The following is a 27,913-nucleotide window of genomic DNA, read 5'->3' on the forward strand; positions in this document are numbered from 1 at the left end:
ATTCGGTTTACGGCCGTTCGGGTCACTCTTTAAGGGGACTAGTTTTGAGTCGTTACTCCTACATTTGCACTGTAGATAGAATTATAAGACAACGGCTATCGGTTCTTCAATCTTTTATCTCCATTCTGGTCTGCCGGATTTTGAAAGAAATGAACACTTATTTTTTTATATTGTTTTTAAGCAATGTCTAAAAAACACTTTTTTCGTTACTAGATTGCTGTGAAGGATTTTAAATGTACGAAATCTACACATTTGGGTTCGTCTTTGACGTCTCTAAAAACTGGTCAGAGTTTTTAATTTTAAACTAATTAACACAATCGTTATGGCCAGTAAACCAGTTTTTCGGCCTAAAATTGTTCAACTTTGATGCCATATATCTCGAAGACAGTGAACTTTAAAGTAAATATGGTATACTATACTGCTTATAGCCGTTGCTGTTAATATATTAAGCTACAAAAAACATTACAAAACTAAGGGATTCAGATCGAAGGTCATTGGCGTTAGGGACTCCCTTATATCCTGGTTGTATGGCATTTAAATTAACCAAAATACAAGGTGTAACATAAATAGTGGGGTCCCCCTTGAGGGCATATTTGGTATCTTGTTATGATTAGAAAAAAATAGAAGAAAAAAATTAACGCGTACAATTTTTGGCCTTGGGTTGCCCGAATGAGACGACCTGCCCCATAGAAAAGAAAAAAAAACGCGTTAAAAAAAATTTCTTCTACTTTTTCCTAATCAAAATACGATACCGAGTATGGCCTTAAACAGATCCCCACTATTTTTGTTACATCCTGTATACATATTTGCGATAGTTATAGTAGTAGTAGAACGTAGTATATACACCGTGTTTTTATTGAATTCCGTCAACTCCGGGGTATGGGTAAGCTAAGTAATAAGTTTAAAGAAACTAAATGGCATAACTAATATAAAAAGTAATTAAATGTTGCATATACTCGTAGCGTTGTTTTAACACGGGCATTACATTTAATTCAACCAAACAATTGAAAACTATGACATATCAATGTCATTTCGAACATCAATCGTCCGAGGTAGTATTTACGTTTTACTAAACGTACTAAACACTAATCAATATGTAAACAGGCCCTAAAGCAAGTGTACACGCTCATAAGGGCCTTATAAGATAAAAAAAAAAAATTGATTATCTCCGAATGTCCGGTGTCTTTGATAAAGTTACTTAATTTAAGCTCAAGAAATCACCTTGAAATTAACACTCCTTTAACAAACTATGCTACTGTCCCCTGGCTCACGGGACAAAATAACAAAACATTTTTATCTTGCAGCATCTTTAAGTGGCTTTGATAATCAAGTGCCATTCCTACGGCCGGTATTACTAGATATACCGGCTTATCGAGATAAGTCTTGATCTCGTCTATCGGTTAGCAGTCGTGTGGCTCTAGCACTTCGATACGGATCCACGGTAAGCATAATAATGTTACTCAAATTAATATAGTCTGTCAAGCCATTTCCGTCAGTAGAATGAAGCGGCAAATTTCAAAAATGTAGATGTGAAGGGTTAAATTTGAAATTTGATATTTTGAAATTCGCGCCTTGTTAAGGGTGTATATGTAAATAGGTTTTGATACGTTTACACTATTATCTATGTCTAGTCTTAAGTTCTTTTTTAATTCCATATTTAAATTCTAATGTTATTTTGACTGTTTATATTTTTGTACGTCAGTTCGCAAAATAAATCCATCGAAACTAGTCGACTGCCTGGTTTATTGATTATTTTCCACTTTTAGCTATCGAAATTCCCTCTTCTTTATTTTGGTCCTTCTTCCTCACTCATGATCTTGCGATCTAAAACCAAGCAGTCGGCTAAAAGCGCTAAAATGACGCGCTCGGAAACGGGTACCCCTGCCACGGGTAGGCTCGGCCAGTCCAAAAAGTTGGACCACGGTGCGGCCGACGCCACCGTACCACCCGCGGCTTCCGACCCGCAAATCCCCGGGACGTCTCGCGAGTGCCTCCCAACCGGCACCAGCGCCGAACAAGTTAATGTTCCCCTCAGTTGCAGGTCTCGCGCTTCGAGCTCTACGCGATCATCGGCCACGATTAGGGCACGACGATTGACCGCGGAGGCCCACTTGGCCCGCAAAAGCATAGAAAGGGAACAGGAGCTCTTTCAACGCGAGCTCGACAACCAACGGAAACTCCTTGAGCAGTTTAAACAGGTAGAACAGCTTGAACTTGAAGCGAAAATAGCCGCCTTAGAAGCCGAGGAGCGATCCAATCACACGGTTAGTAATGCATATTCTCGTACAGCATCTTGGGTTCGTGACGTAAATCAGGAAAGGCAACCCGTAGACACACGGGCCGAAGTGGGTGTAACTATTCCGCCTCATATAGCGGTAGTTACCACCAAGACTGCCGATCCCCCTATAAATTTACGTCCAGAACCTACTGTAGAGTGTAATGTAGTAAATAACCGTATTAATTCACCTTTATTGCGTGAAGACGTCAAACGTCAAAACGGCCACGATAATGCAGTGATTGATTTTATTAATAATGATCATGAAAATGAAGAGTGCCGCCGCCGTCAAGACCAAACCGAGCCAATAACCGGCTCTGCCACGCTTTTACAAGCTATTGCCGATACGGCTGCCGCAGCTAAAGCGCTCGCCGCACGAGACGTGCCAAGAAAAGCTAAAATTGAGCTTCCAATTTTCAATGGCAACTCGTCACAATGGCTTCAATTTAAATACTTATTTGATAGTACTAAAACTTCTTATTCCCCCGCAGAAAATACGGCGCGTCTATACAACGCACTCCGCGGGCCCGCCCGGGAGGCCGTCGCCTCTTTACTCAACACCGCGGCAGCTTCCGAAGATATCATGGCAGCACTCGAACGTACATTTGCTTGTCCCGAAATGATTGTCTTCGGCGAAGTACAGATTTTAAAAACGCTGCCTCGGCTCGGGCCTGACCTAAAGGAGATAGGTATTTTCGCTAATAAGGTACGCAATTCTTTGTCTACTATGAAATTACTCGGCCTACGAGAATATTTACAATCGCCAGAGCTGTTTCATAATATTCTAGGAAAATTTAACCCTTTAATGAAAATGAGATGGTCTGATTATGCGTCAGATTTGTCAGAAACGTCAAACCATCTCAAGTCAAAGTTAGAACTTTTATCTGACTTTCTAACACGCGAACACGAACGCTATATTAAATTCGCTTTATCGCCAGAAGTAGGGCTTTCTACGTCTATACCGCAACAATCACGAGTACATTTTCCAATGAATAAACCATTTAAACGTGAAAATATACATGCCGTCACTCATGACAAAAATAAAACAACTGGTAACATAGAGTGTGTTTATTGTAAAAAATCCCACAATATTAAAAACTGTACTCAATTTACGTCGTTATCTGTTGACGATAGGTGGCGATGGTTGCGTGAACACAAAGTTTGTTATAAATGTCTAAAAGACAACTCACACCTATGGAAATTATGCAAAAGCAACCCTTGCGGGGTCGATGGTTGTACTTTTCGACACAACCCTCTTTTGCACGGCAGGCAGGATACGTTTAGATCACCGCCTACACCCGATACACGGATTAATAACGTCATTTGCGTTCCTGCGGCTGAAAGTGATATCCAGGTGTCGGACAATAATGTGACTGTGTCAAATATAGGTATATCGTGTAATCAACATAAAACATCTAATGAAATATGTTCAAATATTACAATGTTGAAAGTTTTACCAGTGACACTGTCAGGGCCAAATGGCAGCTATGAAACCTTCGCGTTTCTCGATGATGGCAGCACTGCGACTATGATCGATTGTAAAGTGGCTGCTCGCTTAGGTTTAATAGGACCTGAAGAGTTCATAACTGTCAATGGTATCATGGGTTTACAAAAAACTACAAAAGTAAGATACGTTGACTTTTACATAAGAGGTAAATATGAATCTGATATCCATTTGGTAAATCATGCTAAGGCTGTACAATCGTTAGGCTTGAACGAACAAACTCTATCTAGAGAGACTATTGAATCTTATGCTCACTTAAAAGACCTAGCCGAATACTTGACATATGCTGACGCTACACCAACCGTACTTATTGGTGCTGAGCATTGGCATCTGTCAATATGTCGCGAGGTTTGTGAAGGCAGACGTAACGAGCCCGCCGCTTGTCGCACTTTGCTTGGGTGGACTTTGTATGGACCAACGAGTAGCAAAACCAAGCCAGTCGAGTTCGTCAACCATTGTCAGTTAGACCGCACTGAACCTTCTGAAAATGAACGCCTGGAGTCACTGATAAAGGAGCAATACAAACTCGACTCGCTCGGTATCTCTAAGCGCGAGACTCTATTTAGCAAGCTAGACTCCCGTGCCGTCGAGATTCTTGATGCTACCACCACACGCTTACCGACCGGTAGATATGAAGTAGGTCTTCCGTGGCGTGACAACATACAGTGTGTTCCCGATAGCTGCCCGCAAGCTTTATCAAGATTTCTAAGCCTCGAAAGGAGAATGATTCGTGAGCCCGCCTTCGCTGACGCGTATAAAAAGTTTATTGATAACATGATTGCTAAAAATTATGCTGAGGAGTGCGATTCCGGCACTTATTATAATCATCTTATCACTAAAAGCGTCAACACCAGCATTGATCTCAAACACGATACCAATTTAGGCGATTATTCAAATAAAATTCACACCTTATCTGATAACTTACAACCTAGTACAGTCAGTCCGAATAAAACAGAAACAAATTTTGACATTGAGCTGTCAAGTGTGAATAACAATAAAAATAAATTAAAAACCGAATCTGAACCTAATAAAAGTGACATTAACGCAAGAATAAGGTGGTATTTGCCTCATTTTGGCGTGTACCATCCACAAAAACGTAAACTTCGTGTTGTCCACGACGCAGCCGCGACTAATCAGGGTGTTTCATTAAACTCGTTGCTGCTTCAAGGACCTGATCTTTTAGAAAATTTATTAGGTATTTTATTTCGGTTCAGAGAGGGCGCTGTTGCTATAACAGCTGATATTAAGGAAATGTTTCCTCAAATAAAAATCCGTGAACAAGATCGTGACGCACTACGTTTTTTATGGCGCGACGTTCAGTCAAGGGAAACAATGCCTCTAAAAGAATATCGGATGACAGCTGTCATTTTTGGAGCATCGTCCAGCCCTTTCACTGCGTTGTACATTAAACATAAAAACGCTATGTCACACCAAGATTCGTATCCAGCGGCAGCCAACGCAAGTATCCATAGTTCCTATATGGACGATTTCTTGGATAGTCTGGACGATGTTGACGAAGCTGCACAGATGGCATCCGATGTTGTGACTATTCATCGTAACGCATGTTTCGAAATGTGTGGCTGGAATTCTAACGATCAGGGAGCATTGCGTCTTATACCGACTGAACTGCGCGCCGTCCAGCCTAGTGAGATGTCACTTGGCAGTGAATCAAGTAGCGTCAGAGCCTTAGGTGTTTCATGGGATCCTATTTCGGACACTGTCGGATTTAGGACTGGTTTAGAAGGTCTCATACTACAGGGCAGTTTTAATAAACGCAAAGTGTTGTCCCACCTCATGAAAGTATACGACCCACTAGGTTTGTTGGGCCCAATAGTGGTCAAAGGGCGTATACTGCTTCAGGAGGCGTGGAGATCCAATATTGACTGGGACACACCATTTCCACCATCACAGATTTTAAAGTGGAACGAGTGGTTTAAGGAACTGTCTGACGTATCTACAATTAGGATTTCACGATGGTACGCCAAGCTCAATGGAGAACCTCTACACAGGGAGCTACACATTTTCGCGGACGCAAGCGAGTTGGCCTTTGCCACCGTCGCTTATTGGCGCTTATTGTATGCAGATGGTACAGTCAAGCTCGCATTCATCACCAGTAAGACGAGAGTCTCACCTTTGAAGCCCATTTCAATTCCTCGTCTAGAATTGCAGGGCGCTTTGATAGCTTCTCGCCTTGCTGTCACTATTAAAGAGTTTCATAAGAAAAAACCTTTACGAACTTTCCTGTGGACAGATTCAAGAACTGTCCTCGGTTGGCTCAGAAGTGACGCACGAACGTACAAACCCTTTGTGGCCCATCGCGTAGGAGAAATTACAGAAAATACGCGCGTGCAAGATTGGAAATGGGTCCCAACTGATTTGAACATTGCGGACGATGCCACTAGGATTAAGCCGCTTCATCTTAATCCTAACCACCGATGGTTTACAGGTCCCTCGTTCCTTCTCGATCCACCGGAGAATTGGCCTGTTGAACCAGCTGGTCAGCCTATAGTCCAGGAAGAGCGGAAGCAGACTTCTGGACTTGTGGTTGGTCATCTGACAATTACCGCGGATTTCAGTCGTTTTAGTGACTGGCTACGATTACTTCGTGCTACTGCTCGCGTTTTGCAAGCTGCGTCTAAATTTCGCTCGGCTTTAGATCGCGTAGGTCGCATTGCTCCTAGCACCGATGTTAGGCTTCGTCAACGTACGAATAGACCTACGTCCACCACTCTAATCCCCCTGACAGCGGAACTTATGGAAGCCGCAGAAAGGCACGTCCTGAAGAAAGTACAGTCTGAATCATTTAGTGACGAAATCCCAATAATAGAACGTGGAGAATTGATACCAAAGAGTAGTCGCCTGGCGAAGCTTTCTCCCAGAATGGGGCCAGACAACTTGTTGCACCTAGCTGGCAGAATCGTTGCCGTACAAGACGTCGGTTCCGAGATCAAGTTTCCAATCATTCTAGATGGACGACACCCAGTAGTGCGCTTATTGGTCAATTTCTACCATCGCAAGGCTGGACATGCAAACAATGAAATGGTGGTCAATGAGGTTCGACAAAAATATTGGCTTCTTCATCTGCGCAGTACTGTTCGAAGCGTCACCAGCAAATGTTTGTTCTGTCGCATCAAAAGAGCAAAGCCAATGAATCCGATGACCGGTAACCTTCCTCCTCAGCGGCTTGCCCACCACCGCCGCCCATTCACGTACACTGGCTTGGATTATTTCGGCCCGATAAATACCAAGATCGGCCGAAGACAAGAGAAACGTTATGTGGCCCTGTACACCTGCATGACATCCAGAGCCGTTCACCTGGAGCTTGTACATTCCCTTTCTGCTGACTCCGCAATAATGAGCCTGCGACGGTTTATTGCTAGAAGAGGCGCTCCCAATACTGTATATTCTGACAACGGTACATGTTTTGTTGGTGCAGACCGAATTCTACGCGAATTTTATCAGAACGAGGTCTACGATTTTGCTGCCAATAGAGGAATAAAGTGGAGCTTTATCCCTGCCGCTGCTCCTTTTTTCGGCGGATGCTGGGAGAGACTTATTCGCACCGTCAAAGTCGCGCTGAATGCCACATTACGAGAAAGAGAACCTAATCCCGAAGTCCTAGTAACTCTCCTTCTAGAAACTGAGGCAATTGTAAATTCTCGACCTCTGACCCATGTCCCTATTGGCCCTGAAGACCAGGAAACCCTAACGCCCTTCCACTTTCTAATTGGCTCATCTTCTAACCAGGTTCTGCCTGCAACCCTTGACGACCGAGACCTTTTAAGACGTGCTGACTGGAGGAAGGCGTTGAGATTGGCCGACCACTTTTGGAACCGATGGGTAAAAGAAATTCTGCCAACCATGCAACCTCGCCAGATAGCGGAGAACAGAGAGCACGACTTGACTCTTGGCGACTTAGTCATCATTGTAGACCAGAACCTACCCCGAGGAACCTGGCCACGCGGCCGCGTCGTTGCTACATTCCCTGGCAGAGACGGAGTGGTCAGGGTGGTGGACGTAGCCACATCAGGTGGAATTCTTCGTCGACCTTCTAAAAAATTGGTCAGATTAGAGGCATAAAGTCTCAGTTTATATCTAGTCTGGCTAGTTTTGTGTGCTTTCGCACACAAGGGGGTGGGATGTTAAGGGTGTATATGTAAATAGGTTTTGATACGTTTACACTATTATCTATGTCTAGTCTTAAGTTCTTTTTTAATTCCATATTTAAATTCTAATGTTATTTTGACTGTTTATATTTTTGTACGTCAGTTCGCAAAATAAATCCATCGAAACTAGTCGACTGCCTGGTTTATTGATTATTTTCCACTTTTAGCTATCGAAATTCCCTCTTCTTTACGCCTTTTCTACAGACAAAGTTGTTTGACAGACTATTATTATTTTTTATTTTATTAAAGATTAGACTTATAAACGAAAAAACATTTTAAGTTAAGGTATTATACAATAGATATTTGGCCTATACTCGAGAAGATGGCGACATCGTTTGATATTTAAGCCAGTATATCAGGAAAGAGATACGAAGTTATATAAATCTTTGATATCAGTGAAAGAACATGGGTCAAAATAGCTTGTCATTAGGGTCACTTGCACCAATCACTAACCCGGAGTTAACGGTTAAAACTGAAGTTACCATGGTTACCGGTTAACCCCGGGTTAGAGGGATGGTGCAAGTGCTCCTAAGAGTTTTAGTCCTGTGTCGAATGGCAGTAATTTTTTTTTTTATACTACGTCGGTGGCAAACAAGCATACGGCCTGCCTGATGGTAAGCAGTATCCGCAGCCTATGTACGCCTGCAACTCCAGAGGAGTCACATGCGCGTTTCCGACCCTAACCCCCTCCCACCCTCGTTGAGCTTGACTACAAAAGAGTAAATGAGCCTCTATTCTTTTTGCTACGGAGCGCAAACCATTGCACGTTGGCTAGGAGAATGCTACAGGTAATGTTTGTTTTCGAGCTAGACCATTATGTAACCGTTAAGTATATTTTTATTTCTGAATGTTAAGTTCTTTGTATCAGCGTGTTTTGTTTGTTGGCCCGCTCAGCGTGATTTGGTTACGCTTAAAACAACAGTAGAAAATTGTAATTGTTACAGATCTGGTCGAGGTTATGCGATAATGGACCATTAAGTGTTCTAGTACTTTCTTGTAGTCATACTAGTGATAGTGATGCATTTTTATACTCGTTATGTACATTAAATAGGATTCACATAACTACAATAGTGACTCTGTGACCTGTAGACCTTGCGAACCCCCATTGCTCCGCTATTTTGAAAAAAAAAAAACCAAAAACTGTTTCGTCAAAAATAATTATTGTATTTAATTCTTGAACTTGCTCAATGCTCAAAATTTCGCGAGAATCGGTGGACAAATGGACGGTGGTTTTTATCCAAGCCGAAACAGAGACCTTCGCTAACGCTCGGTCAGTTATATTTGTGTTTGACTGAATTTAATGGTGCTATATTATTAACAAATCTTATGAAATCAATGTTATCGTAGGCACCTAAATGCAAATCGAGATTATTCGCACTAATAATACAATTGTTAAGTTATTCTATGAACCGGTTGTGTATAATATTCACTGGTAATTTGAGATAATTGATGAATAAGAATTTATGCCCCTACATTCCTTATAGTTACTTAATGAAGAAATAAATAAATATTAAAGGATATTACTACACAAATTGACTAAGTCCCACAGTAAGCTCAATAAGGCTTGTGTTGTGGATACTCAGTTTAGTTTTTGTTAACAAAGGTAAATTTAACGCTGTATTACATGTCACAATTATTAAATAGGTTTTTTTATATACTACGTCGGTGGCAAACAAGCATATGGCCCGCCTGATGGTAAGCAGTCTCCGCAACCTATATACGCCTGCAACTCCAGAGGAGTTACATGCGCGTTGCCGAGCCTAACAACCCTCCCTCCCCTCGTTGAGCTCGGGCAACCTTATTCACCGGCAGGAACACAACACTATGAGTAGGGTCTAGTGTTATTTGGCTGCGGTTTTCTGTAAGGTACTTCCCCAGTTGGGCTCTGCTGTAGATTTGGAATTACATCCGCTGTGCTGTGCCCTACCACACAAAGCGAGATGACATTCACAATGCCCATACCTCTCTTGTGGACGTGATTTAAGGACGTACCCGGGTCCAGGTACTATTAGTGCATAACACCATCCGCCATTGGTTTCGGCTCCACGACAAAAGACGGCAAAATCTTCACAAGCATGACAGACAGGCCGACGGACTAATTCATTTACATACAAATGTATATACAGACATAATGTTTTCAGTTTTCGAGCTAACTTAGCGTTGTTGACGCGTTTTAGTATTTTTTGTGAAAATGCCGTGTGGGTATTTCAGTGAGACCGCCAAGAAGGTTTTGTTTGTAAGATTTTTTTTGTGTTTTCTAAGTGCCTACAAACTTTTTATTACGGAATGTAGCGAACGAAAGCAGTAGTTCTTTAAGTTCACGCGTATTAATCCACTTACAAGCCTCAACTCTTCCTGAATTAGTTAATTTATTTCTTATATTTTACCAACAAAAACATAATTCAAATGATAGATAAAGACAAAGTATTAATAGCTGATTGAAGCTTATATCATGTTAATGAAAAACGCCATTAAAATAGTAACTGTTTTCCAGGCATAGTAAGATTTATCGACCATACGCGCCATTAGAATTTCAACTTTAGCTCTCCGATTTAAGGTTCTAATTAGATTTCACTAGCGGGATTTGTCTTTATCATCGAAGCTGGATGAATTGGACTAATATTTGTTTTTTTTTTTGGGAAAAGTTTGTAGATTGGTGCGGCCTGGAAAACGGTTAAAGCATATAGTTACTGTAAAGTTTATGAAAATGAAATTCAGAATATAAAAAATCGGCGGCAATTATTAAAGTGGGCTAATAAGTATTCAACATAAATTGAGAATTTTGAGCCGAGATTACGTTATGCTGGTCTATTTAATAAATTACAAGTTAATGATACGTTTTACTGATGATACAGTCGATTGATTGCCTTGACACTTTGCTTAGAGCATCTTTTTTATCATCTTACTTTTGTTCTTTAGCGGTTATAAAGGTAAAGAATATAGATTAGATCGATTATTTGAACACAAGTCATCAGGCAAAGTAAGTACCCAGGTTTCTGTTAGTAAAATTGTAATTTATAAAATATGGGTATGAATTTTTATGCTATCGTTTACTGAGTGTCACTATGCGCTTAGCGTTGTTGATGCTTTGTCTTTCTTCCACGTGTTTGAATCTGGAGCAGTATTGCACCAGTCTTCAAAGCGAGCGAGCAATAAGTCATCATACATTACTAACACTGGAAGAAGCCCTATCTCAATTCTTAAATATCTTTCCAACGATTACGTTCACTCACAAACAGGGCACTGGAGTTCTTTATATTAAATAGTTGTTTTCCTTGTGTTAGTTCACCGTTAGAGTGTACAAGTATACTTACATATTTATATCCTATCCACAATCGCCTTTTCTTCACTTTATTAGCATAGGAGGAGGATATCCGAATCGAAGGACCATTTAAAAGCATCTAATAATAAAGTACCTTTCAAATGATCGAATTTTCCTTCTACACAAGTACACAACAAGTAGATGATTCCACTAATAAAGGCCAAGCTACAAAAATAACTGCAGAAGAAGCGGCTGCCAAAGACAACATTTGTTGAGCGTAGATCCGCCAAAGGCCGCAGTAGTGACGCTAACGTGAAATTAGCAAGAGATACTTACCTATTATCATCTTCCTTAATATAATATTCATCAATGGTACAGTCAAAATGTAGAGACTGGACGAGTTGATTTCCAAACCTGTCCTCACGCGTCGTCTTCCTCGTCGTTCGGTCGCGTCCTCTATCAATTATGTGTCGCTCGTCGGTCGTTTTCTATTTTCCTGTCACCAATACATTTAGAATCTCTTAAACTGATGATCAAATTTTCTTTCTAGATGATCCTCAAAATAGTAGGGGAGCTGGCCCTAGTCGGAGCTATAGCCTCCGTCTTCATCGTGGCAGCTCAAGGTCGAGCTGCAGAAAGAGCTGCAGAAGAAGCGGCTGGCAGAGACTACATGCGGAGACTGGATGAAATTACTTCCAAGTTGAAGAATAGGTTGACTATCGCCAGTTGGGATTATGAGAGTAATATTACGGACAAGAATGAAGAACGCATGGTAAGTGAAAGTTTTATCGGATTTGCAGAGTAAACCCTTTTTCCAGTGCAAATGCTTGGAGCGATAACTATTACTTATGATTATATTATTAATTAGTCCACAAACTTTCAAATTGGATGGGTTTTGTTTACTAATAATATCCGTATATTTTTAATGGTCCCCAGTTTAAAATATTAAATATTTTATTATTATTTCATTAGAACCATTAACTGTTGAGTGACAAACTTACCTAGCTACGAATATTTATATACACTTGCCTCAACTCACAAAAGGTCCGAGGTTATAACCTGCGAAGTTATAAGCATTGTAATCTTTTGGAAAGTAATTAAATGATCAGCCGTTTATAAAATTGATCTGCAAAAAAAAATGCCATGAAATCATTTGGGCAGCATACATATATTTTGTTGTAAATAAATAAAAAATTAGCTACAACTCTTGTTCAGCAAATAATTCAAAAACGGTCAACATTATAAACAGTGATCGGAACTATGGGAGTAAAACTTTAACAAAACTTGTTAAGCGGACATAAAATAGTGCATACAGCCCTAAAAATATTCAAGTCCATAGGGATATTAATAGTATAGTACTTACAGCCATAAAAATATTTACATTCATAGATATTCGAATATGTTTAAGGCTATAAGCACTCTTTTTACGTCCGCTTGATAAGTTTTGTTAAAGTTTTACTCACATAGTTCCGATCACTGATTATAAACAATATCGATCTGCTTCTGTTATAATTTGTCTGCTTAATAAATAGTTGAGCTGCAAAATTATTATTTGGTCAGCAAGATTAAAAAATTGGTTGGTAGAAAAAACATGTCTCTAAGCAGTTTAATTGAGAGTATTGAGACGTATGCATATTAAAGGAATGGTAAACCTGAAATAATAAGGTGGCTACTTGCACCCCACTATCCACGTGGACTTGTCTGTCATACCTCTAGAGAATACCCCCCCCCCCACTCACCCCTCATCATACCGTCCATATTGTAAACAAATGATGGCTAATATATTTTTTGTTTAAAAAATCAGCTGACTAACAAAGGGGGTAGATTAGATTGGTTAGACATTTGCCGATCAAAAGATTTTTCAGGTAACCAATTTTTGCGGATCAGGTAAATTGTAATTCAAAATTAAATAATCCGCTTACCCACTACTTGCTTATCAAAATTTAATTAATGGTGGATTGCTTACTGCCGATCAAATGATTAATTTGCCAACCAAATCCATTTAGAGCAGCTCAGTATGACATTCATTGCAAACCGGTTTAGAAATACTTGCTAACCATAAGTTGCTGACCGAGTATACATTTTGGCTGATCAAATATATGTATATTTTTGTACATCGATTAAGTGGTACCATTATTTTTTAGCTACAAGTAGCACTAGATGTTGCTGAAGAAGAAAAAGAAAACTGGAAAGAAACAATGACATACTTATGGAAAGAATTCGAAGACGAAGATTTGAAGAGAATGTTCACAAAATACACAAAACTGGGTACTTCTGCGTTACCAGAAGACTTGAACCAGAGGTTGATAGAGGCAATCACCAACATGCAGTCGACGTACGCAAAGGCAACGATTTGCGACTATAAGATTAAGACGAAGTGTGATCTTCATGTAGAGCCAGGTAGGAAACACATCTTTCTATTCTTTCAGCTCGTTCTCCCAAATTGGAGCAGACCTAGGCAAATAAATAGATTATTAATAAATAAAAAACAAACAAAATAAGTAGAATTAGGTTTATGAATAGTAAAGAAAAAGTGATCGAGGCCGCAAATGAACCACCGTCTTCAGCTAATGAGGCCATCCTGACCACCAGACACTATCCGGCCAACTGTAAACTGATCTTTATCAAACTTGGTTTCCAGATGTCACCAACATCTTCGCAAATAGTGATGACCCCGAGGAGTTGAAATATGCGTGGGTGGAGTGGCATAAGGCTGCTGGCAGACCATCTAAAGGGAACTTTACCGAATATGTGCAGTTGGACAACGAGGCTGCTCATCTTAATGGTAAGACGACATTACATATTGACAACGTCACACCTGCGGTTAGAAGAATAAAATCGCAACCATCCCACATGTCGACAGAAACGCGTCCTCAGTGTGTTGTTCTGGTTAAAAAGCTGATGTATTTACTATTATCATCGTTCAATTATCGTTAGGTATTCCTTCCTATTTGCCGTCTGTAAACTCATTATTTAAATTCCTTCCTTCTCATATTATCCACAAAAATCATCCACTTATGAACTTCTCCAGGGTTTTCCTTCTCTTTTATAGCCCTCTACCCCACTAAATGCTTGCTACAGTTGTTTGTACAGGGTAGTTTTGCATATAATTAACTTATTTAACATTTCTTCAGGATACGACAGCGTTGCCGAGTGGTGGCTCAGCGAATACGAATCTTCAGACAGCGAGATGCAGTTCGCCACACTCTGGAACCAAATCAAACCTCTGTACCAGCAGATTCACGCATACGTGAGAGGCAAACTGCGAGCCAAGTATGGAGATAATGTGGTGCCGGCTAGAGGGCCTATTCCTGCGCATTTGTTAGGTAAGCTTTACTAGGTAATGGAAGTAATTCCATCGTCACATTCTATAGAAAGAAAATCTATTTTGCCATACCGCGAGTCCAAGTCACCAAATTATCTGGCGATGAATCGACCAAATAAATATCTTTGCCAACCTGTACTGAGAACCAGATTTGAGTAGTTCTTCATTGTAAAACAGAAGAGAGAAGAAAAAGGTGGACGATTCTACGCTACCTTGTTTTAATTGTAAGGAAGTTATAATATTTTCAGATGGAAACTCTGTTATAGGGTAGAAGTAAGTTAGTCTAAAAGTCCTAAAGGTATTTTCATAAATAATTTGTTATTTTCATTGTTCTTTTCAGGCAACATTTGGGCGCAGACCTGGACCAACATTGAAAAATACGCCAAACCCTACCCTGATAAACCTGACGTAGATGTAACGGCTGCATTGATCGAACAAGTAAGTTCATTGTTTATTTTTCTAATTTTCCTCTTCTTGAAAGTGGCAATGCTACGATTCTTACCATTGAATAATAAGAAGATAAGGCGTACAGTTTCCAACCAAAAAAACACAATAACCTAGATTTTCCTTCAGATTGGAAAACCCTCTAATTAAATTGCTTTCATAAATACCATATCCTCGGTCCTTGACAATTCTTACCTTACAAATCTTACCAAAATTACGAACCTCAGGCTTCCTTAGCGAGCCGTTGGTAAAACTCCAGGACAACTTTATGAAGATACCCGGCCCTCATCCAAGCCGTCTTTAGTAAACTTCATTTCATTCAATTTATCCGACGTTCCAGCCACGGAAGACCAAATAGATAAAAGGTAAAATAGTAAAATTTAATCGCGTTAAGGATGACTCACGCTACACAGGGCCAGGGCCGGGCCGGGGCGGACCGAAGCGAGCCGTCACACGGGCTTTCAGGAGCGCTACCGTCGCCGGACCTTTCCGGGTCCGGGGCGACCGGGCCATCATCTCTATATTATAGTATATCTATGCGTTAGCACTATCGTTGAGTCTCCGAGCGCGAGACAGGCCGGGCCGGGCTGTCCGAGCTCACCGAGCCGTCCAAGCAACGGACTGTTCATGACAAATGTCACAAATGTCAATCATATTGAAAAAATTGGTTCGATGGGAAGCAAGTCGATATTTTTTTTTGTTTTTGTTTTTACTCTCATCTGCCATCGGCTTTCTTAGCCATAATCAGATTGTATCTATGTATCTAAAAATGTCTTTTTCCAGGTGGTGATCCATTAACCACCATTCCTTTATGTGAAGACAGGGGGTGAGTTATTCTCTCTGGTCTAGTTCCAAGATCTGCCACCTTTTGAGTCTTGTGATGTTACTGTTGTCGTTTAATAGGTCTCTGGCAAGTTCGTTCTCATGATTTGTGAGCCTTTCCTTATATTTCTTTGAGAAGCTATTTACTTCCTCTTTGATGGTTGGTATATGTAGGTAGTCATGTATTTCTTTATTACGGATAAACCAGGGTGCACAAGACATTGTTCTGAGAGCAATATTCTGGAATCTTTGAAGGATCTCGAGGTTAGAATTGCTCGCTGAACCCCAGAGTTGTATACCATACGTCCAGGTAGGTTTTATAATACATTGGTATACCAAAAGTTTGTTACTGAGCGTCAGAGGGGACTGTCTTCCTATTAGCTATAGTAAGCGCTTAAATTGTATGCTCGCTTAATTTTTCTTTGCTTTGATGTGATTGGCCCAAGTGAGCCTCCTATCTAGGTGGAGGCCTAGGTATTTAACACAGCATTCACTGGGTAGTGTCTCTCCTCGTAGGGTTACAGGCGGGCAGTCTCCTTTTCGTAAGGTAAATGTTATTTGGAGTGACTTTGATGTACTAGCCTTGATTCTCCATTTTTCAAGCCACTGGTCGATTTTATGCAGGTGTCTTTGCAGTTTGTGTGATTCTGCAACGGGGTTTTTGTCAACGGCAAGGCACGCTGTGTCGTCAGCATATGTTGCTGTAACGACGTCTTCTGTACATGGAAGATCTGCGGTATAAATTGAGTACAACACCGGGCCAAGAACGGAGCCCTGGGGAACTGAGGCCTTGATGTCATAGAGTTTGGAGTATTCATCGCTAAATTTAACCTGGAACTTTCTTTCGAGTATATACGATCTTAAAATCATATATAATGAGTTTGGTAGTAAGTTTTTCAGTAAGCAAGTCGATATAGAAATAAATAATAAAATCAAAATATTGGCCCTGGCTGCCATAATAGCTGATGAAGAGAATACTGCATACTCTAGGCAATTGGACATTTCGCGGACCCTTTCGGAAAAAGGAGAATTACACAACATTATGTGAAGAGCTTTCTTTCCACATGACCCGAGACTCTTTCGAAGCCACCGTGTTCTCTGCTTAAGGTAATGGAAATACAATGCGAGTATATTGTCTAAAATAATCATGAGCCGAAGCATATTAAACTATTAAAAGGAAAAGAGATGACCGGTTCTCCATACCAACATAGTCCCCATTTTCCACTCTGGATATTGGTATTCACTTCGTTCTACATCCAATTTTGTAAAAATATTTTCCGTAATGGGGACTACGTTTGTATGGAAAAGCGGTCTCGTTTCGAGGTAGGTACCTAGGCAGATTACTTAGAGATTGACTCATCACAAGCTGCCCTAAGTGCTTCTTAGCGAGTAGACAGGCCTATTGTTTTTCAATATTATTTTCTTCTATTGAGGTGTGAATTTGTGTTGTATTACAAAAATATATCCGTTGGGGTTCAGTGATACCCGATAGATATTAAGCCTGAATCACAAATGATCATTTTGCTTAATGCCGCGTTTTTGCATTATTTTCTCCCATCAATCCTATCATAGACTTATTCCGTTTCAGGAATGCATGAAAAACTTAAGTTTAAAAGAGAAGATATTTCCAATGGCTGTAGAAATGCCACAACATTTAAAAGCATCGATATAAGATAATCATCTACAAACATTCAGTTACAGCAAAATACGCGTATATACACCACTAAGTATGTCGGTGGTGCGCTCTCAAAGTAAAAAAAAAATAACTATTAAGTTCAGTACACTAAGATAGCTCTCTAACAAGTACAAAAAATAAACTAGTTACTCGCTTACTTACCTCTTGCGAAAAAGATTTTTTGATCGATAATATGGAACCATAAAATGCACACTGTCAGTTTCAACTACCTAAATTTACAGTGTGCATTTTATGGTTCCGTAGCCAAAATGGCAAAAACGGAACCCTTACAGTTTCGCCATGTCTGTCTATCTGTTTGTCCGTATCACAGCTATTTTACTCAAAAACTATAAGATAACCAAAAGAGAAAAGTGGAAAGTAGGTACATATTTTTTATACTACGTTGGTGGCCCGCCTGATGGTAAGCTACTACTTAGTTTAGAAGTTCAAATGTATAAAAATATAATTTGTAGGCACGCCATACATGTAACTAAAAGTAAAAAGGTTTTTCAAGTAAAAGAGTATTAATTTTTAAGAATATTTTTTAAGTAAGTTTACTCCGTCAAAAAAAAAAAGGCGTACATAGGCTACGGAGACTGCTTACCATCAGGCGGGCCGTATGCTTGTTTGCCACCAACGTAGTATATAACAAAAACAAAAACAAATACAAAAAAGTACGGAATCATCGTTGGGCGAGTCCGACTCGCCCTTGTCCGGTTTTTGTATTTATTCGTAAGCTTGCATTGCCATGGCACTTAAGGCTTAGCTTGTTTGCCAACTATATAAAAAAAAAAAACTTCTACTTAACATACCGCTGTTTCTTTGTACATATATATCTACTTATCCTATGATAGGTACGACCTCTGTTCATGGGCTTTGCTCATTTACCTCCTATATTTAAACTAGTAGCTCTGTGAGCTGTAGACCTCGCGAGCATAGCTTAAATGTGAATAAATGTATGCCTCTACTGTTTAGAAGAATTAATAATCGAATAGGGTGGTCCAACTTCACTTTGTATGTAGCAAAAAAAATAAAATAGATTTTATCTTCACAAGGCTCCCTTTATTATATTATGGAATAATTTGAACTCATTTGCAAATAATTTAGTGGTCGCTGTACTCGCTATGATTTTGTGATTTGCAATATCCTCAATTTGAAAAAGCAAAGTAACCAAAAAGTTTAAAAAAAATTACTATAGCCTAAAGTGCCATGACGCTTTAGGCTTAGCTTGTTTAAGTACTCGCCCTGTAGAAATACTGAAAAGACTGGCAAACCAAACAAACCGACGCGTACGATGAAGCATCTCGGTTACAGCTTACAGGCCAAAATTTAGAGCATTAAACATCATTTAGGCGTAGCTATAAATAAAACAATTCTGTCATAAAAAAATATATGAAAATAAATTGACTTTTGGTTAGGATTTACAGGTGGCGCTTCAAAATGGATACAAAAAAGTTTCACGAGAGGGCTCTCTTTGTCCTATATATTATACTACTCTTTGCTTCCTTCTTACTCAATAATAACACAGAATTTGTTATAATAAAGCGACATACAATAGCTTACAATACAATCCAGTCAGTGACCTAAAATAATACGGTTAAATTAATAAAAAAATAATAAATAAAATAAAATGCATTTATTTCAGACAAACATGGTCCATATTTTGTTAGTACATCTTAAGAATTAAAAGCTATGACTAAGGTTAACTTAAAAAATAAACTTAAAAGCTATGACTAAGGTTAACTTAAAAAATAAACTTAAATAACTATCTTAGGTACTAGAGATAAATGCAGAGAGGACCAGTGCCTTATCAGGCCACTGTCCCATCTGTCAGCCACGACGGTCTGGAGACTGTGGCGGCTGTCGCGCACCCTGCGGAGCGTGCCTTGGAGTTAATTGCAATAAAACAAGAATAAGATAAAGATAATTAGTGTTTATAGATTTAGACGTTAGTGCGCAACATGGATAAAGAAAATGCAAGAGCCAAAACAAGGATTCCTTTACCCCTGGCACCTCTGCCACCTTTGCCATTCCAGATCTAGAGCAGAGCCCAACTGGGGGAGTACCTCCACCTTACAGAAAATCTTTAAGAGAGGTATGGGCATTGTGAATGTCATCTCGCTTTGTGTGGTAGGGCACAGCCAGTGGATGTTATTCCAGATCTAGAGCAGAGTCCAACTGGGGAAGTACCTCCACCTTACAGAAAACAGCAGCCAAATAACACTAGACCCTACTCATAGTGTTGTGTTCCTACCGGTGAGTAATGTTGCCAGAGCTCAACGAGGGGTGGGGGGGGGGGGGGGGGGGGGGGGGGGGGTTTAGGGTCGGCAACGCGCATGTAACTCCTCTGGAGTTGCAGGCGTACATAGGCTACGGAGACTGCTTACCATCAGGCGGGCCGTATGCTTGTTTGCCACCGACGTAGTATATAAAAAAAAAATATTCAGCAATTGCTTCGGCAAAGGTGGCAGAGGTGCCAGGGGTAAAGGAATCCTTGTTTTGGCTCTTGCATTTTCTTTGTCCATGTTGCGCACTAACGTCTAAATCTATAAACACTAATTATCTTTATCTTATTCTTGTTTTATTGTACGTAGTATTAAAAAAAAAGGGTCTAGTGTTATTTGGCTGCGATTTTCTGTAAGGTGGAGGTACTTCCCCAGTTGGGCTCTGCTTTAGATCTGGAATGACATCCACTGTGCTGTGCGCTACCACACAGAGATGACATTCACAATGCCCATACCTCTCTTGTGGACGTAGTTTAAGGACATACCCGGGTCCAAAATTAAGCAAGAGACGCCCATTGAATGCCTTAGCTGGCCCTAATGGACTCACTTCGAATTTGCTGTGCATGGCTGGCCCAAGCAAGCCTCGCTAAAATTAAGACCGTGAAACTCCTTCTATTGCGATTCAAGGACTTCGAGGAGGAAAAAATACCGAAAAGACTGGCAAAGCAAACAAACCGACGCGTACGATGAAGCATCTCGGTTACAGCTTACAAGCAAATTTCGAACGTACACTGACATCAGAATCCACTAATTATATATGAACCATTTTATTTAGTTATTATGCGTCTCGCTTGCACCAATACATGTACGGACTCCGTAGAGTACGAGCGGAATGCATGATAACAGAATGGAATTAATATTCGATAATAGGTGGTCCAAAATATAAAGTAATGAAAATTCCTTTCCATGCGGGTTTTTTTATTCCAATATACCTAACAAGTAGTGTAGCGTTAGGTATATATAGGTCTGGCAGAGGCGAGCAATAAGGCCTTGGCTACAAATTGTACAGCAGTGGTTTATGGGGCTTAAATCACGTGGGTCGTTGTCCTACTGTGGTGGTGGCACTTGGATCAGTGTGTAGCTGGGCGTTACTGTCCTGGCGTTCCTGGCGTAGTGGCAACCTGGCGTTAGCGCCGGACAGCGAGAGAAGGGCAGGCGTGGACGTTGAATTAGCCCGTAGGGTAGACCCTGGAATTTCATTCCACTGTGTTAAGGCTCTGCATTAAAATTAGCTCCATGGATCGTCCCACCTTATTTATAATGCTCATGTCCTGACAGCATACGAGATTCTGGTGGTTATTTAATTTACGTTCAGTTTGTCTGTGGCGGTCGATACATGGAGATTCAGAACGGAGATAAACAGGGCTTAGGAAACAAGCGCAAGGTTGCAATCGGCAAAGTGCTATAATATGGAAGTTAAAACATTCATATTTACTTAATAAATACCTTACGCAAGAGAGTGCGTATTGAAATCACATAGGCTAAGAATATTATCTATATCCATGGTACACAAAATCAAGGTCCGCCATTTTGGCGTAGCGTAAAGCATTAGGCTGTATGATAAAGTAATAGCTACGGAACAAAGACAAACTTAAAACTAGGAGAGGTATTTGTGTTCAAACTTACCTAAAGCGGGGGAAAACAGATACACTTGAGTATATTCGAAAACTTAGGGGCACAGCGCTGTATTATATTCGACATCGCGAAACAAGGCGCGGCCGTTAACGCTCGCACGAGCGACGTGCGTCCAGCGCTGCAGTCAGATGTACAATGGTGGCTGCGGCGGACCGTTACAACATGGCGCCGGCGATCGCGTAAACAAGTATCCCGGGAATGGGAAAGTCGATAATATCGACATCGATACTTATCAGTTGCTGAGACTAATATTTATTTATCATGTCGAAGAGAAAAATATAATTAAGAAATAAATTAACGCTACAGTATCCCTAGCAAAATTTAGAGCATTAAACATAATTTAACCTGTACCCCTAGTGTAAATTTTGTCGATAGCGAAACGTGACGTATGCGTTTGCGTTAAGTCTCATTTTGTATGGGTTTTTGAACAGCGCGCCAACTCTCATACAAAATGACACTTAACGCAAACGCGTACGTCACGTTTCGCTGTCGAAAATATTTACACTAGAATACAGTACCCCTAGTGTAACTTTTATCGACATCATAACGTGACGAACGCGTTTGCGTTAAGTCTCATTTTGTATAGGATTTTGAGTTTCCAAAACGTCCCGCTTGGCGCGCTCTTTCTAAATCCAATACAAAATGAGACTAAACGCAAACGCGTACGTCACGTTTCAAAATCGAATTTAGTTACACTAGGGGTACTGTTAATGACATTAAATACGTGTAGAAAACGCGAGAGTTTAAAGTGTTTAATTTAAATACGTCCGTACTGTATATATCGTCCATTATAAATTCATAAATATCACCGAACTGTTTCAGAACTACACTGCATTAAAGATCTTCAAGACTGCTGAAGAGTTCTTCACGTCTCTAAACTTGAAGGGATTACCAGATCTGTTCTGGGATAAGTCGATTATTGAGAAGCCGGACGATGGTCGAGACATGATTTGCCACGCTTCGGCTTGGGACTTTTTCGACGGCGAGGATTTCAGGTAATCCATGCGGTGTACGAGTAAATGAAGATCAGGATATCCAAAAAATTTTTTGACACAGCTTTGTGAGTTGGCAGAATAAGAGGCACTTGGTGGAGCGTAATTTGGACGTCTTACCGCTGATTATGTTAATTATGTTGACGATGGCATAAGTACATCTAGAATACGCAGTCAGATTTCAAATTTTCCATTGCAGTCTACTGGGTTGCTATTGTTTTGATATCTTACATTTATTAGTTTTGCACATCTTTGGTCAATATAAGCAGAGTTCTAGTAAAATGGCCCACTAAGAGGTTTCATATACATTAATTACATCATCAACCTTCTGCCAACTTAAACTAGCCACATGATTTTAATTCTGGGCTTTAAAATTCAAATTAATCTTTTCAATTTTTTTCTACAGAATTAAGCAGTGTACAGAAGTGACAAATGCGTTCTTCAAGACTACTCACCACGAGTTAGGTCACATACAGTACTACTTACAATACAAAGACTTGCCGGTAGTATATAGACAAGGAGCTAATCCAGGTAAATCACCATAATCTTACAATCAATGTCTTTAACATTCAGATGAATTGATATAATTCCAGAGAACCTCAATCTATTTAACTTTTAAATTCCTTAAGCTTTTTTGTATAGCGCAAGTATTTCTCGGACACAGAACATCTGTCTGAAACATGACTAACCATGGCACTATGGTATTAATATTAACAATCTAGAACAGCTATGAATAACTAGAAAGTTGAACATTAGCACGCCAAGAAACTGTAGACGCATGGTATAAACAGACATCGCATGCCACATGAACTCAAGACAATAAAAACCACACTGAATGCCCATTGATGGACTTTATGCCGTTGCAATAAGATTTACAAATTTTCAGTTAAAAGTTAGGATGATGGTTTGATGGTACAATATTTCCATCAAAGTCACAATCTTTAGCTCTGTAAGGGAAATATTTTAAATATTTAAAATTTGAAATATTGTTTGTTCAACAGAGCGCGGGTCGAAAATTTACCTAATTTTAGCCCTACCATTTACTGACCAGCGGTAGAATCATGGTTCTATTTTTATCATTATCACTTGTCACTATGCCCGTCAGTTTCGCGCTTACAAACTTGTTAGAACGTGACAGGCATGGTGACAAATGATAAATAACCGATCATCTTAGCCCTACAGAATGAGAAATTACCTTGTATAAATATATTTTATTATATTTATTTGTGCAGGATTCCATGAAGCGATCGGTGACGTCATAGCCTTGTCTGTGTCGACTCCGAAGCATCTTCGAGTGGTAGGTCTGTTGAAAGACGAAACTGATGACGACGAATCTGAGATTAATCAGTTATTCAAAATGGTAAGTTACGTATAAGAACCTGTCGTCAATTAAGGATTTTTCAGGCGATTAATGGTATTAATGGAACCAAATTCTACCAAAGTAAATTTTTATTATCATAATACCTAGAGTAAGTTTCTATTTTCAAACTACCTCTAAAAATATAGTCAATCGGTTTGGTTTAATTTTAACTAAAGTCATGTACAATAGGGATGTTTAGCAATGATAACGTCCTGCATTAGCAATTCAGTGCATCAAATTTCTATAAGAAAGAACCTACTGTAGGTTATTTTATGATTAAAAAAAAAAATATACAATTTAAATTGTATTATATTATTTAATGAATGTTAATTATAAGATGTAATATTTTGAAAAGATGTGTCCTGCCGAGTTTCTTGCCGGTCCCATATTGAAATACCCGTCTACAACTTAAGAGGGATTTAAATCTGCTCGGGTCAGAGGTGTAGGGTTAGAGCCGGCGTAGCTTTATTTGACGTTCATAAGCGCATTGTTTTTATGCCTGCTTGAAAATAAACTATCTTTACCTTTATAATATTAACTGTTTCTTCCAGGGGCTTGATAAAATAGTCTTCCTTCCCTTCGGTTACCTCCTAGACTTATTCCGCTACGCCGTCTTCCGAGGATCTACGACTCAAAGAGACTACAACTGCCACTTCTGGCAGTTAAGAGAGGCCCTGCAGGGAGTGCAGCCTCCAGTGCCAAGGACAGAAGATGACTTCGATCCGGCTGCGAAGTACCATATTACTGCTGATGTTGAATACATGAGGTAAGGTTCTTTTGAATTTTAATGTTACCAAGAGACTCAATAAAGTGAAGTATTTCTAAAGTAGTATTTGTAATTCCTAGACTATCTAAGAATAAAACTGTCACTGCCACTTCAAATCAGGCAGAGATAATTCATGGGCGAAGAGAAAAGGGAAACATTTTTTTTTGTAATTAAAGGTGCATGAGCTACGTATTTTGATAGGAACCTATAGGTCTATTTACCGCTGCTTAATCTACTGTACCCCTAGTGTAAATATTTTCGACAGCGAAACGTGACGTACGCGTTTGCGTTAAGTGTCATTTTGTATGAGATTTTTGACTTTCCAAAACGTCCCGCTTGGCGCGCTGTTCAAAAACCCATACAAAATGAGACTTAACGCAAACGCGTACGTCACGTTTCGCTATCGACTAAAATTACACTAGGGGTACTGATTAATGTTAATGAATGACTGTTTGTTTCTTAATAAATAAATAAAAAATACCTATACAATTTCGATATAATATAAGGTTTTTATTTTATTTTAAATAAATAATTCTTATTCTTATTCTAAATGAACAACGATAATGAATTCGATAAATATAAATCAGTTATTTAATTCAATCTGGTATTTTTAAAGTTCTATTCGTGTTTATTGTGACATATTTTGGTTACTCCCGTCACTAGGTGTTTTCATCCCATCCTGACCCCGGCATCGTCTATAGTTACACTATTTTCTTTTTAGGACGATTAACCCAAATCTTAAGCTATATTGATCAATCTTCATTATTTCAGGTACTACATTTCGTACATAATCCAGTTCCAATTCCACCGAGCGCTCTGTCAGCTCGCCGGCGAATATGTGCCGGATGACCCAAACAAATTGCTGTCCAAGTGCGATATCTATAACAGCACTAAAGCCGGTGAAGCTTTAGGGTAAGTGGTTCTAACATGTGTAATAATTTTACCTATACCTACTTCTCGCGTCGCATGAAAGTTCAATTTTATATAGAGAAGCTGTCATATAATAGTGGTTTATGTGACTGCTGCATAAAGAAAGGCATTTAAATACGAGTGTGGGTGAAATGAGTTTAATTAAAGGATCACAGGCACGAGTATTTTAATGCCTATGTACAGTTACATATACTGCTTTATCTACATCCATATCATAAGCTTCAACAAAACAAAGGAATTTTATACTTACAAAACAAACTAAGTAAATAAAAGGTAAACTAAACATTAATGGTTCGCGCATGTCACGCATCCGTTGTTTTTTTATTATTCAAAGACAAACTAGAGACGGAGGCCGACTGCCATATCGTTCGATATGAAGTAACATGCGAGTGATGCGAGTGATGCGAGTGACGCGAGATTTGTCAAAATTCGTCATCTCGACTGATATTCGAATAGAGGTCGCATCAAATTTCTTTGTTTCTCAGAGATGTTCTAAATTTGATTGTAATAATCGGTTATTTTATTTGATTAAAGTGAAAATTTTGCCTGTAGATCTAACGAATTAGTAGTTAGTGCCACTTTGTATGCAATTTGTTCAGCCATCTTTGCATCTTTAGTTGGATACGTAACAAACATTTTTAAGTTAAATGTATTTCAGTAAAATGCTACAAATGGGCTCCTCCCGTCCCTGGCCCGATGCCATGGAAGTCCTAACCGGCCAACGAAACATGGACGCCAGCGGTCTCATGGAATACTTCCAGCCACTCTACGAATGGCTGAAGAAGGAGAACGAACGTACTGGGGAGTTCATAGGATGGGAAGCCAGCTCTGTCCGTAAGTACATTTGTAACCTTATTACAACGTAATAAGATCCACTTATGGTCAGTATCTGTTAGTATATGTTATTTTGACTGCGCAATACGGAAGCCAGCGGAGTAATTGAATACATCCAGTTGTGCGAGTGGCTGCAGAAGGAGAATGAGGGTAGCAGGGAGTTCATAGGATGGGAAGCTATCTCTGTCCGTAAGAACTAGTGTACTACGTAATAAGATCCACTTATGGTCAGGTCAGAAGAATATGTTACGAGTATTTTGACTGCGCAATGCGGAAGCCAGTGGGATCATTGAATACTTCCAGCTGTGCGAGTGGCTGCATAAGGAGAATGAGGGTAGCAGGGAGTTCATAGTATGGGAAGCCAGTTCTGTCCGTAAGTAGATGTCTTACGTCACTATAATATGGTCAGTGTGTATTTTTAGTATGTAGTATGTGAAGTTATGACAGCATACTAAGGACGACAGCAGACTCATGGAATACTTCCAGCCGAATATTAGCTGGAAAAGGAGAACGAGCGTACCATGGAGTTCAAAGAAGGATGGGAAGCTAGTTCTGAAGCGGAGTAGATGACTTGATCTTGACATTTATGGTAACCTAGTTGATTCCCTACCTATAAAACTGGAGAACCTGGGTTTGGATCCTGGTAAGAGCATTCTTGAGCATAAGAATTGGTTGCAACTCACAAAAATTGTGGCTCGCAGGGAAATAACCGCAAGAATGCACCTAATATCTCGTTCTATAGGTGACCTAGTCCTAGTTCTTCAAATAAGATAGAATTCGAATGATTTATGACATGATTTTTAATAATTTTATATTATTATCAGTATTATCACCTTGGGAGTTGTGCAGCAAATTTCTATAAATGTCAATTTGTGGATCTGATGATTTAGTTTTTCTCGCTTAAGGAAGGTATAAATTTGCCTCGCCATCTCAACTTGAGCCAATTATTTTATTAGAATATATATTTTCCATTACGGAACAATGTTCTTCCGTACATTTTGGAACGATCTCAGGCCAGTAGATGCTTCTACTGCAAATATAAGTAATAGGTATTATGTTGCTTTTTTCTTGACATATTTTCCTGCATTTTATAGAATTCTGCACACAAGAACAATTAATGGCGTTGGAAGATTCGGAGTTTCAAAAGAAATTGGATACTCTCGTCAAAAAACAAGTGAAAAAATAGAGTAAGTGTCAAATTTTACACTATTATAAGTACATAAAACTGTCGTAACAACAAAGCATAGTCATTAGTTCTAAACTTAGCACAGAATTGACGAATTTCTACAGTTCAAATGTAGGTTGAGGTGAAGAACAATTTTCACTTAGTGACGCATCCAGAAGTTGAACATTTGGTTGAAAGTTAAATATAGAGGGTAAGATGAATGGAAGGAATACTAATACTATGGTCACCAAGGTATAGGTAAATAGGTTTTTGGCAGAAATTTAATTCTCGGTTTTTTTTCCAGATCAATACGAGACACAGAGTAGCTGCGTCGTCATCGAGAGGCATTATTTATTATCATTGCACATAAATTTCACATAACGAATAATATATAGGTATTTTAAATTTTCTAATGGTTCTTATTTCTCTCTGAACTTTAAATAATAACGTTTTGGCAAAAAAAAAACCATTTT

The 27,913-nt window shown here is 39.5% G+C and overlaps 3 protein-coding genes and 1 long non-coding RNA gene across 4 annotated transcripts; 3 read left to right on the forward strand and 1 right to left on the reverse strand.

Moving 5' to 3' along the window:
• The first annotated feature begins 1,288 nt into the window (after positions 1 to 1,288).
• LOC133520836 (angiotensin-converting enzyme-like) lies at positions 1,289 to 27,848 on the forward strand. Its single transcript, XM_061855518.1, has 14 exons — positions 1,289 to 1,441; positions 11,758 to 11,979; positions 13,352 to 13,607; positions 13,849 to 13,992; positions 14,342 to 14,533; positions 14,873 to 14,970; positions 22,216 to 22,388; positions 22,792 to 22,916; positions 23,618 to 23,745; positions 24,297 to 24,511; positions 25,283 to 25,423; positions 26,100 to 26,275; positions 27,370 to 27,462; positions 27,745 to 27,848. The coding sequence occupies exons 2-13, from the start codon at positions 11,758 to 11,760 to the stop codon at positions 27,459 to 27,461; spliced, it is 1,962 nt and encodes a 653-aa protein (XP_061711502.1). The 5' UTR covers positions 1,289 to 1,441; the 3' UTR covers position 27,462; positions 27,745 to 27,848.
• On the forward strand, positions 1,576 to 5,389 carry LOC133520839 (uncharacterized). The gene is made up of 2 exons (XM_061855525.1): positions 1,576 to 2,264; positions 2,767 to 5,389. Exons 1-2 carry the CDS (start codon positions 1,812 to 1,814, stop codon positions 2,896 to 2,898), a joined length of 585 nt encoding a protein of 194 aa, XP_061711509.1. The 5' UTR covers positions 1,576 to 1,811; the 3' UTR covers positions 2,899 to 5,389.
• On the forward strand, positions 5,259 to 7,859 carry LOC133520327 (uncharacterized). Its single transcript, XM_061854699.1, has one exon. It carries the CDS (start codon positions 5,259 to 5,261, stop codon positions 7,857 to 7,859), a length of 2,601 nt encoding a protein of 866 aa, XP_061710683.1.
• LOC133520841 (uncharacterized) lies at positions 20,754 to 21,443 on the reverse strand. Its single transcript, XR_009799812.1, has 2 exons — positions 21,385 to 21,443; positions 20,754 to 20,946 (listed from the first exon to the last, which is right to left on the reverse strand). It is a non-coding gene; the product is annotated as an uncharacterized LOC133520841 (long non-coding RNA).
• Positions 27,849 to 27,913: the final 65 nt, after the last annotated feature.

Source organism: Cydia pomonella, chromosome 8 (genome assembly GCF_033807575.1).
Source record: "Cydia pomonella isolate Wapato2018A chromosome 8, ilCydPomo1, whole genome shotgun sequence".
NCBI classification, from domain to species: Eukaryota; Metazoa; Arthropoda; class Insecta; order Lepidoptera; family Tortricidae; genus Cydia; species Cydia pomonella.

Bases quoted from the DNA above. Each gene is read 5' to 3' on its own strand.
- LOC133520839 (XM_061855525.1), top strand. From the start codon at position 1,812: ATGATCTTGCGATCTAAAACCAAGCAGTCGGCTAAAAGCGCTAAAATG. The intron at 2,265-2,766 runs GTTAGTAATGCA...ATTCCCCCGCAG, and splicing joins AGGAGCGATCCAATCACACG to AAAATACGGCGCGTCTATAC.
- LOC133520836 (XM_061855518.1), top strand. From the start codon at position 11,758: ATGATCCTCAAAATAGTAGGGGAGCTGGCCCTAGTCGGAGCTATAGCC. The intron at 11,980-13,351 runs GTAAGTGAAAGT...ATTATTTTTTAG, and splicing joins ACAAGAATGAAGAACGCATG to CTACAAGTAGCACTAGATGT. The intron at 23,746-24,296 runs GTAAGTTACGTA...TGTTTCTTCCAG, and splicing joins TTAATCAGTTATTCAAAATG to GGGCTTGATAAAATAGTCTT.
- LOC133520327 (XM_061854699.1), top strand. From the start codon at position 5,259: ATGGACGATTTCTTGGATAGTCTGGACGATGTTGACGAAGCTGCACAG.